The following is a 12,276-nucleotide window of genomic DNA, read 5'->3' as shown; positions in this document are numbered from 1 at the left end:
ATTAAAACACACACAAGTGCACGAAAGATGCTTAAGAGAACTGCGAGTTGCTTGGAAATTGGAAGAGGAGATGCAAAACTGCCAACAAACGTTGTGTGAAAATAAACCACATGCACACATTTGTTGGACAATAATGCTGTAGCCTAATCATTTCGAAGCCCGTTTATAAATCACCATTTATTAAATTAAAAAAAAAAAACGTTTCCACACAAAAGTTGGTTATTAAATAATTTACCATAGATATGTAGGCTACCCAGACAGACCAGTAGAGCTGACTTATATCTTATAATAACGAATGTACAATAATAAAGATTTCAGCTGCTCAGGTAGCCTGGCCTAAACGACTGCAGGGGGGCCTAAACGACCTGTATCCAAAGAAAGTAATTGGCGGATCCACCAAACGTGGAGAAGGGTACGGAACTTTTACTCGGCCATTTTCATTTTAAAGTTCTTTCAGACGGCGGAGTCGACAGAACCAAAGTCATCTGTAAACACTGCCAAGTTGAATTGTCTTCTCACCGTAGTAGTTCCAGTCTAAAATATCACTTAAAGGCAAAAACACACAACTGATAGCAGCAAGTCATTCAAGGAAACAGACAGTGGAGCGAGGCTTCTACATAAAAACTACATAAAAATGCTGATGTTAAAAGTGTGTTTGCACAACAAATGTTATGGCACTTTCATTCATATGGCAGTACATTTAAAATAAAACTAAATGCTAAAAGCTAAACAGTACTTTTGAATTCATTTTTAGATTTTGCGTACAAAAGCAATTAATCGTGATTAATCAGGGAAATCATGTGATTAATTAGATTAAAAATTTGAATCGTTGCCCAGCCCTAATTATTTTCTTAGGTAAGGTATAACAGGATTCAGAAGAAATACAACAAAATGTTGCATTGAAATGAGATCGAGGGTGTGATTAAAACAATGTAATAACAAATTGTGCAGTTGGCATTTTCCAAATGGCACAGCCACCAGGCTCATACCATTTGCATGAGACAAGGGGAAGACTTTCCAAGTTCCCAACCTATAAACATACCTGTAAACCGAGGAGAGAAATTGTTTCTGCCAGTAGCAGAATAGGATAGGATAAGAAACACTGCTGATATTGCATTTGCACAGACTGCCCTTCAAAAGGTCTTGTGGTGTTTGAGATAGAAAATGGCATGTTGAGAAAACTGAATGAGAGATTGACGAAACATTTGGAGAGCCGGAAGCAAACTTTTTCTTCAAGTGAAATTCCCCCTGATCCTGACAAGTCCAGTATTTCACTGGATAGCCTGACGCTGCCACTGCTCTATTTTTGGAAGCACTCCTTTGTAGATTTGAGCTACAGAATCATTCTGGTTGGGCTATCCGCAGTGTAAGCCTAATTGATCTATTGCTCTTAACCTTAATGAAAATTGAACTTACCTCCAGCCACATAGACCTCGCAAAAAGGTTGGATTGCGTGGTGGTTTTTAATCTTCTCCACCATCATTATTTCACTCTGTGATCATTTATTTGTCAGTATACTTGAGAACAACGTGCCCTCCAAAGCCAAGAATATATAGTTCCTGCCAAACTGCTTCAAGCCTTTTGCAAATTGTGCAAAAAGTGCTTGACCGCACCAAGGTTGCTGTCTGTAACACAGAGAGGCTTACAACCAGAAAACACAGGCAACACCTAGGGTTCTAGTCAGTGTGGCTCCTAATAGAGTAATTATCTTTACCTGTATGATGTCAGTGCCCCAAATAGGGCAATTACAGCTGACTGTGGAATTCTTCAGCATTTACTAACAGGTGGTATGATTATGGCAGGCAAGGGCTTCACAATGTGGGGCATTTTTTTCCAGAAGGACTGACAGTGAATATCCCCTCTTTCCTCATCAACGCACAGTTTTGAGGAAGTGAACAGCAGACTAATCTCACATGCCAGGATGCGTGCCGAGTATTCCATTAAGAGGCTAAAGTTATCTTGCATTTTGGATCATGTCCCATAAAGTTCAGGGAAAAAAATCTGCAAGATAGTAAAAGAATGTCTCACATGTCTGAAAATAAAACATTAATTCTCTGCTAAATTAAATGAATTAACACAGGTGTCCAAAGTTTTGGCAACAGAAACCAAGATACATGTGGTTTTTATGGTCTGTTCTGTAAAAATGTCAAAAATACCATTAAAATAGTGAAGGCATTTGAATCTATTACTACTGAAATAAAGCCAGGCTCTATAAATGTTTCTGTTTCTCTGACGTTGTATCTATAATATTTTCTGTCTTGCTATGAAACTAAATGAATATTAGTTATTTTAAAAAATGAATTTGATTCTGGTGGGTTGCAAAAGATTTTCCGACCTAAACATTCTCGGGTTAGGAATTGGTTGGATTTATTGAATGTCAGTGTGGGCAGAACCTCATGCGTTTGTGCTGTTAATTTCAATAAATTACAAAGCTATTAACTGATTGGATTAATTATTTCATTGCTCAAAAGCCCTACTTAGAACCTTTCATTTGTAGATGTCAACTGCCTAGCTTACCGTTAACCTCCAACTCACCTCAATCTGTTAACTCGTCTTTTTCACGAATGGCTGCACTTTACCTTTTAGAACGCCACCTGGCCCGACAGCTGCACCTACCAGTCTATTAAAATGAAAGCAATTTAGTCATTTCTTAAGCCTAACTAGTGCACTGCTGAAAAAGAAGGTGATAGTGAAAAGGTTCACAGGTTCAGCCAGAGTTGTTTTCCCTGGAGGGTCGCAATTGTTGTAATTGTTGGAGCTGGAAGTGGGAAAAACAACACAGACTGAAGAGATAGAAACCCAGTGTTAGGCTGCAACCTTTTTTCCTCATTTTCAACAAGAAACCTCGTGAAAATGCATTTAAAATGCATGTGACACTCGTGTCACTGTGTCATTTTTTACTTTTGGTGTGTCATTTCCTGTTGTTAACATGTCTAAATGGTTCAAGCACAGGGAAAGACATCGTTCTCTCACAGTACATAGGGTGAACTCTTTCTTACTCGAGGCAATTCATGCTACAAAGTAACTATCATGAAAACTATCATTACTATCTTTTTTCGGTTGCTATGCGCCGGCCTTATCGACAGCAAGTCTGTGTAGCTCTCAATTTTTCTCGTCCTTTATGTGTCATTTTTAATTTTTAGTTTTTAATCTAAAGATTTTTAAACATTTTTAGTTATTTTTGTTGATATTGATTTTTTAATTGGATTTATTTAGTCATTTATTATTATTATTATTATTAGTTAGTAGTAGGTAGTAGTATTTTTATTCTAATTGTTTATTATTGTGTTATTATTGTTGTTGTTGATATACAATCATTGTAAATATTAATAATTTTTTTGAGCTACTTGACTAATTTGAATGTCCCCCATTGGGGGATGAATAAAGTATTTTTCTATTCTATTCTATACTATGAAAGAGGATCCTGAAACTGAAATGTCCAGTTCTGCAGAAAACCCCTATTCAGCTCGTGATGCCATTCAGACTCACCAGTGACCGCAGTGTTTTTGTCTTTGTTTACATTGATGACATACTGAGCACAAGACTCATGTTCAGATGACTACTTTTGCAAGATTGCCAAGCCACATTCTCCTTAATTGACTTTAAGTCGTCACATATGACCTGGGATATCTAATAAAAAGGAGGCGTTGGAAGCCAAAGCACCAAAACTTTCTGCAGCTCTTCATGTTTTCTTCTTTGCTTGATCCATATCAATTTGCTTTGTTTTAATGGATACACCAAAAATTCTGTATGAATATCGTCACCCACATTTTCATCGGCATTGTTCCTGAGTGCAGAGAAATATAGTGTAATGTTTCCAAATGGAGGGCATCTATATTTTCAAAGTAAATGCCTGTGGATTCACCAACGTGAACAATTAGCTGGAAAACTCAGTCAGACCAAAACCTGACGTCTCACCAAGTCCCAGTTTATATTTGATAAAAAGAAACTAAATCAAGGAGTCTGCTGCCGCTGGTTTATGATTTTCATGATTTTTTTCTGAAGCGGGGCAACCATGTTGAGTCCTGAGCCATGAGGTTAATGTATTAACAAGATCACCCAGATGTACAAGGGATACGTTTATATTACTGATATCATTGATGTATGAATGTTGAAAACAATAAAGGGATTTTTCAAATTTTCTCAATTTCTCAAATTTCGTCACAGTGTCCTCAGATAGTTGTCCACAAGGAGGCAATTTTTGTTGTACTGCTGAGTAGTCTTGTTAAAAAAAAAAAAAAGGCAAGATAAAACAAGATTTAGAGGAAATACAGCACAATTTTCTGTTTCTATGCTATGCATAAGATCAAGGGTATGAGTAAAACAGTGAGTAGTCTTATTGACATTTTGGCAGCAGCCAGTTTCATTTATAAAATGAACTGAAAGCAATGCTGAATCTGTCACGCTGAACATTGACACAAATTTAAATCACCAAAAATAATGACCTTGTCTCTCTTTAGAAGCAAATCGTGCCACGCTTCTGCAAGGAACCCAAAGTGATACCAACTGGTAAAGAACAAGTTTATTGGTGATGCAGGTGGCTTGAGGGAAATGGCTGGGCTGGGCTGGCAGGCGAGCTGGCAGGCAGAATGGTAGTGGGTTGGCAGGTAGGCTGGCGGGCTGACAGGCAGGAACACAGGTTGGTCCGGAACTGGATAAAGCAGGTTAGAATTAGTAACTGATTTGAATTTAACAGCGCTAAGGCTAGATGTTGCTTCGGCAAACCGTGAGGTAGAATGACGATCCGGCAGAGACTGAAGGCAAGACAGGAACTAAATACAGGCTGGGTGATGAGCTGATGGAAACCAGGTGGCTTGATTGAAGCAGCAGGGCAGGTGTGGAGTGGCAGGTAAGCAGATCCAAAGTGACAGTGCTGGGGAAAGGAAAAAGTAACAAACATACAAGAGACAAAGACAAAAGACAAAAACTGTCACCAAGCTGGCCTTGTGACAAATCGGAACCAAAAATTCAACAAATCCTTTGTAAAAACTGAGAGTAAGGCCCACGAGATCGATAGATAACAACTAATAAAAGTACCTTTTGTGTTCTCATGTAAGAGTGAGAGAGGCTAAGCAGTAGGCTTTCAAGCTAGCTGCAGAAGTACTTCCAAGTTTAGAATTGAATTTTAATGAAGAATGAAAGATTTCTGCCAACCCTTAACTTCTTTTTCCGGTCTATCTTGCACATTGACAGTTAAGATCATTTTGAGGATTACTCTTTAAGAATGACATATTTCACTTGGTGAAGCCAGATTTTTTTTAAATTATATTTTTTGCTCACGTATTAGTTTGTTTAACGGAAGGGTTTTGAATGAGAGAAATCATATTGTAAAAGTTCCCAGTTAATGGTTAAATACAAGAAAATCTCTGCTGGGCAATTCTCCTCTCTCTGTTGAGTTTTGCTCAGTGGGGGTTCTGACTGGAATCACGTCTTGCCTTACAGAGAAAATTCCAGAGTTACTGAAAACTCTTGTATCATGATCCTTAGTGTTGGGTGTGGAACCATTAAGGGCTGGGGCCTGTGAAGGATCAGTCACGGACACATTTCTGGTTGTGTTCCATTAGGAGTGGCATTATATGTTGCCTTGAGGCTTCAACAAACAGGCTCCATAGACAATCAGTGGGGATGATTGCTTCACCACCACCAACAACAACAACAAACTCAGGCATTCGAGAAAATGGCGAACGAAGAGCGAGATGAAGCTACGTCTCCCTCCACGTTTCGTTTGTGATGAGCATGCTTATTGCACAAACGAGACGCACAGCGGCGCATTCTCCATCACGTTGTTTGTTTCAGTAATATCGTCTCTTCCAACTGCCGGTTGACGACCCTTAGAAAAAATCTTAAGCATGCGTAGAACGCCAAGTCTAACTCACCACGTGCTTCACCCGTCTGCAAGTACGTTTAATTTGACTTTCAAGCGAGTTATCTCGGATTCTTAATCCGATTGCGAGTAATCCGATTCGATCCAATTTCTCGTCCGATTAAGGTGTCTACCTGTACTTAATAACTCAGTCTTATTGTAATTTAGCCATTAATCCGATCCTTTCAGTGCCATGTAACCCCACTGAATGTTACCTGACAGCATGTAGGCTACTTTCTACAGAGGTAAGCCTTTTAATCCTGCGATTTTCCTTTTTCATATTCTCAACCCCAACCAGGACAGCACTCCCTTACATACTAATGTATGCATGCAAATATGAAAATGAAAGCACAAGTCTCTAATGTGAGGGATCTTGCATCAGTTCGGCCTACAGGAGATGAAAGTTGGCAACTGGGGAAGTTAGCACAGATTTTAAAGAGGAGGTTGTCTCTCTTTTGAGAAGAATAACTCAGTAAGTATGAACGTTCCTCGCTTTGCTTGCTTTCTTCCCCCCCGTTTAATTGCTCATATGACATTATGTACATTTGGCATTTATTGTAGTCATTAACCCTGTCTCAACAGGTATTCTTTGAATGGTGTTACAGTGGTTTTTTTCCCCACTTTTCTGTCCTCTCAAACCCCAGCTGGTGGAGGCGGGTGGCCACCCTTCCTGGTTCTGGTTCTGCCAGAGGTTTCTTCCTGTTAAAGGGAGTCGTTTCTCTCCACAGTCACCTCAGGCACGCTCAGGACGGGAGATTGGACCGAAGACAAGTTTCGGTGCAATCTCTTAGTTTCCTTGGCTACCAAATTTGCTCTTTATGCATGAATTGGACTCATTTTGAGTTTAATTAATTGGATTTGATTGGATTATGATTACAATGAATTGAACTTCAATTGGCTTGAATTGGATTGTTTTATTGAAGTGCCTTGAGATGGCATTTGTTGTAATTGGGCACTATGTAAATAAAATTGAATTGAATGTTGGAGTACTTTCTCATTTGGAAACATTCTCTATGGAATATTAACATCTATCAAAACTGATGCTGTACTGATCATTAGTTGTTAAGAAATTCTCCGCCAGTGCCATGCTTTGGTTGACTCACATCTCTGTTTTTTCCCTTCCTGCTATGCTAAAGAGTGCAACTGTCTTGTGTTCATGCACTTGAGGCAGCCAGTGTAACAAACTGTGCATATGTCAGCGGCAGTTTGTGTGACAATTCAAAGATATACAGTCTTAACTGGTCTCAGAACCCACCAGAAACTCCATCTTGATTTTAATTTTTTCTGTCATCCTTATGCCAAAGTCTATGTTCCCATAAGCCCCTTTCACACAAGCACTGCTTTTCGTTAATATGGCGCCAACTGAACATGTCAGTGTCCTGTATGAATTTCCCCTCCTGCTTCTTTTCTTAGTGATTTTGAGACAGATATCTGACCAGGTTGGAGCTAGAAGCATATATTCAGCACTTTCAACTTTGCTAAAATCCCACACTCACATTAACAGACACTCCTTTCTATCTGATCATACTCCAATAATACAAACTACTCCAATCCACCTCTGTTTATTTAACACAATGCTCCATGTTTGTTCATTTAATATGAAAACAGAAACTCTGAAATGACCTTTTGTGTGGTGCAGCTTCTCCTTTTATAAACGGAAATAATGATGCAGAGATGGTGAAATAAACATGCTTTCCTCGAGCTGTCACGATGTTGTTACTGTAGCGCAGTAAAATCCTCACAGTATAACGCTGACTTCAACATGTAGAAAAGGGATATTTTCACTTTACTGCCACTGCCTTTCACACATCCACTGCACGGTTGCACAGTAAAATAAATTGTTATGGCAACAAGATGTTGGAAGAACACTATGACTCTATAAGGACTACCATGATATACACATGATGTGCACATCTCATAAGTTTACAAATGTCACTCATGCGTCATGGTCATTTCAAATGCATGTCTTAATGAAGGCAGAAGTACAGCAACAGATAAGCACCAGAAAACACTTCTTAGAAACAGTTCATTTGACTGTGAAAATACGGATGCCCCTTGTTCCCCGTGGCATTTTTCCAATCAGTGCTCACAGTGTGTGTTTTCTCAGTCCTTGTTTAGATCTTTGGTGAAGGGGGATGAAAGAAGAATGCGTTGGATATACATCTGAATAATATATCCATAGGCCATGCAGGAGGGTCTGTGTTCACAGATATGTAAATAAAATGTGTGATATATATTCCTGTGCTACAAAACCGATAGTGTGATACATAAGATTTAATTAGATGTGTTACCATGAAATTTAACCATCACATGTTGCAACTACGATGTAAAGGAATTGGCTGTTAAGGCTGCAGGGCATTTTTATAAGCTTGTAATATTACCTCTATTTTGGATGTGCCACAAATATTTCGCTAGCAAGTGTTATTCAAAGGATATTATGAAGTTATTGCTTTTAATTTAGCTGTGAATTACATGCAACTTGTAAATTGGTAATATTGCAGTCAGCAATATGGTGATATATTTATGATACTGTGAGTATTACAAGGTTAATGCTTATTTCTTTCATTGTTTATTGTAGAACCGCATTTTTTCTTCTACTTCCTGTTATGAATTACAACAACTGAAGCTCAGAATTGGACATCCCTGCATTCGTACCAATGCTGATCACTTTTTTTCAACCATTCTAGCCTTATCAGTCCCTCTGAAACTGAGAGCCATCATTTTGAGAAACTGATGAAGGCATGAATATTACATATCTCATGTGAGAAGGCTGCAGTATGATCATGGAGTATCAGGATTTGTTGTACAGTTGTAAAAACATGAGTCAGTTCTTTCACTATGCGACGTAATCCTTTGTAACACACACACACACACGCACACACTATTATTCATAGTGACTCAGTCCCACAAACACTCTGCTGCTGCCACTAAACATCACCAAATGTGGAATAATTCAAGTCTGAAAGGTGAGCCCAATGATTACATCTTCAGATAATTACACCCACACACAGACAAAAAGAACTTGTGAGGCAGCCTTGGCTGACACGCCTCTTCCGTGTCGTGTGGAGATCTGGGACGATGCGTGTGGAGAGGCAGATCAGAATGGCGGCCCCCATTTCTAAAAAGTCAGACAGGAGAGGCATGTACCAACTGTAGAGGGATTGAAGAGTTGTTTTTACCTCGGTTGTGGAATTGCGGATAAGAGATTCACCCTTGCAGAGCAAATGAGGGGATCATGAGAGTTTGACCATCCACTCTACATGTTTTCTGTGAACTTGAAGAAGGTTTATGACCAGGGATGCACCGATACCGATGCTGGTATCGGGTATCGGGCCGATACTATTCTAATATACTCGTACTCGTACTCATTAAAGTTAAACGATACCATGAACCGATACCAATTTATTGCATGGAGACCGCGATCAGAGGGTGGCTTGTCATTTTTGTTGTATTTTTTTTAGATTGGCAGCTAGGGGATATGTCGAGCTAATCAGGAACAGTGTGGTTAGGCTAGTGAGACCTAAACCTGTCTTCCAATTCATTAAATTTTTTTTTGTGGTAGAAGTATCGGCATCGGTATCGCCAAGTACTCAGATTCAAGTATCGGTATCGTATCGGTTTGAAAAAATGTGGTGTCGCTGCATCCTTATTTATGACCATGTCCCACGAGGGATTCTGTGGGGGGGTGCTGGTAGAGTATGAGGTACCAGAGTTATTGTTGTGGGGTATTCAGTCTCTGTATAACAAAAGCAAGAGCTGTGTCCGCATCTTTAGCACAAAGTGGGAAATCTGAGGCCATGTGTAGCTGGAAAAGGGTGGAGGGCTTCCTCTGGGTCAGAGATGAGTCTCTCCAAGTTAGAGCAAGAAATGGGCAGACAGATTGATGCCTCATCAGCAGTAATGAGCTGGCACCGGTTAGACGATCTTCAGCTTATTTTGTCTCCCTTCAGAATGTGGAATCTCCATGCTGAGGAAAAGCCAAGCGCACAACATTCATTGCATAGTGTCAGTAGAATTCAATTCAATTCAATTCATTTTTATTTATATAGCGCCAAATACAACAAATGTCATCTCAAAGAACTTAGATAATAAAGTCCAATTCAAGCCAATTGGAATTCAATTAATTGTAATCATAATTATTCATTAAATAATCCAATTCGTTGAAATAGAGCCAATTCAAAAACAATTTCCTAGCTAAGGAAACCAACAGATTGCACCGAAACTTCGGTCTAATCTCCCGTCCTGAGCGTGCCTGAGGCGGTGAGAAACATGTGAACTTGATTTGGAGGAATTGATTGAAACAAGACCTGTAATGGAAACTGAAATATACAGACACCTAGACCTTACAATAGAGCCATGACAGATTGCATGAAACAGGAAATGACATTTTATCAGTGATTAGCAAAATGATTTGATATTCTCCTCATTAATGCCCAGTCATTTTGCTGACAGCAGGAGGATTGACTGAACCCTGCATGGAGCTTGCATGGGTCATCCCTGTTAACTGGTGATCTAAATTAGCTGTAGGTAAGAGTGTACACTTCCACACATTTTTGTCTCTCTCTCAGTGATTGAGTCTCTGTGTGTGAGTGTGTTAGCCCTTAATTGATTTGTGACAGGTTTCTCGGAGTACTGCAGCTTTGCCCAATGTCAGCTGAAACAGGCTGAAACTCCAAGACCTGGGAAATAGATGGAAGGAACTCTGGGCTGCGTGACTGTGTTGACATTTAGATTGACCTAAATTGATTAAGCACCTAAAGGAGATGTATAGTTCCCTTTTTTTCCGACAAGTTGGCACAATTTTCCGAGGTCTTACCAAAATGTACGAGACACTGAAGTTTATATTGAAAATCTGAATGTATTTGTTAAGAGGGAAATGATCAAATTTAGGCCCCCAAAAAGAATTGCAATGGTCGTGTTTCTTATGAGTTATTGGGTTTGTAGGGATTTCAGACACCCAAATATATGGTCTAAAGCACCAAAAAGAGGGATTTTTCCATAATATGTCCTCTTTAATGTATACTCCCAAGTTCCTTACTGCACTGAAGCTTGAATGTTATTTCCTCAGTTGTAAGCTGCTCTGGATAAAAAGCTGACTAATGGCAAACTGCACTAACATTGTGAGGTGATAAATATGGCAAATTGTGACTATAGTCTTTTGCTGGAAATAAAAATGCTCTCTAAACTATAGACTACATGAAATCGATGGCTAGATTAAGTAAGGAAAATGGCTGAGTGTTTTGACTGAATCGATACAGTATTAAGTAAGACATCTTCATGTATCATTTCGAGTTGATGTGATTGCCCTGTAGGGACTAGTAGATTAAATTTAAATTGAATCAAATTTACATTATCTGCGCTTTTTATTTCACGGTGCAGTTTCTGATTTAATTTGTATTCTATTGTTTACATTAGTAATCATTTGTTGGAAAGTTTTCCAAATATAACGTAGCATAACATATAAAAGGGAATCAATTCAACTCACACAGCTACAGTCACATTTAAAAAGGGAGCCTGGATCTCATGAACTTGTAGGTGAAACAGCAGCACTTTCATGTAGTGATCTATTCTAAAGGAAGAGAAGACAATGCCTCCACCTTGCTCGACTCTCTTTGCCTTTTTCCTTTTTTTATTTATATGTGAAAAAAACAAAATGTTATGCCTGCAACACAGTTCAGCCAATACACAATGCCAAAAATAGCTGGGTTTTCATCTGAATATGATTTTATCATAAAAAAAATTTAATCAGATTTTCAGAAAATCTGTCAAATAAAATGTATAAATGGGGCTGTCGGTAGGGTAGTGGGTTCAGCACCATGTACAGAGGCTACAGTCCTTGCTGCAGCTGGCCCCGGTTCGAGTCCCGCACCGGACGGCCCTTTGCTGCGTATTATTCCCCCTCTCTCTGCCCCCTGCTTCCTGTCTCTCTCCAACTGTCCTATCCATTAAAGGCATAAAAAGCCCCCCAAAAAATAATAAAATGTATGCAGGTTTCGTTGTGATAAGCCATCGATGGCACCAATTCTAACAGCCACAACTTTGGCAGAATGTAGCGCAACAAGATGATATGATTTAAGAGTGCCACTAAAAGCTAAATTGAAAGGAAACAAACCATGAGTAAATTAAAATGATGGAAAGCCTGGCAACAGAGGACACAGTGGACGAGATATCTGTACAACATGATATTGTTCATTCATTCAAGTACATGTGATATAGAGTCATCAAGGGGCCTCATCTTCTATTCTGGATGTGCTTTAAGCAAAACAAAAACATCAATTTTGACTGCACACACTTTCATAACATGCTGCCTCCTCTGTGCTTTACCCACATTATGCAGTTTGCATTTCCAGCTTTGAGAGCACATTTCCAGCGCAGAATATCCTGCTGGGATGTGCTCGTGTTAACTTGAAGAG

General features: G+C 39.2%; 1 protein-coding gene across 1 annotated transcript; it reads left to right on the top strand.

Moving 5' to 3' along the window:
- Window positions 1-937: 937 nt before the first annotated feature.
- Window positions 938-1,984, top strand: LOC142385836 (uncharacterized; the record flags this gene model as incomplete). The annotated part of the gene is given in 9 exon segments (XM_075472558.1): window positions 938-1,029; window positions 1,031-1,248; window positions 1,251-1,470; window positions 1,472-1,592; window positions 1,594-1,642; window positions 1,645-1,710; window positions 1,713-1,816; window positions 1,819-1,883; window positions 1,885-1,984. Coding segments are annotated over 9 exon segments (1,035 nt in total), but the record flags the coding sequence as incomplete, so codon positions are not given.
- Window positions 1,985-12,276: the final 10,292 nt, after the last annotated feature.

This window comes from Odontesthes bonariensis, chromosome 8 (assembly GCF_027942865.1).
Source record: "Odontesthes bonariensis isolate fOdoBon6 chromosome 8, fOdoBon6.hap1, whole genome shotgun sequence".
Classification (NCBI taxonomy): Eukaryota; Metazoa; Chordata; class Actinopteri; order Atheriniformes; family Atherinopsidae; genus Odontesthes; species Odontesthes bonariensis.
This window is presented reverse-complemented; position numbering and strand designations above follow the sequence as displayed.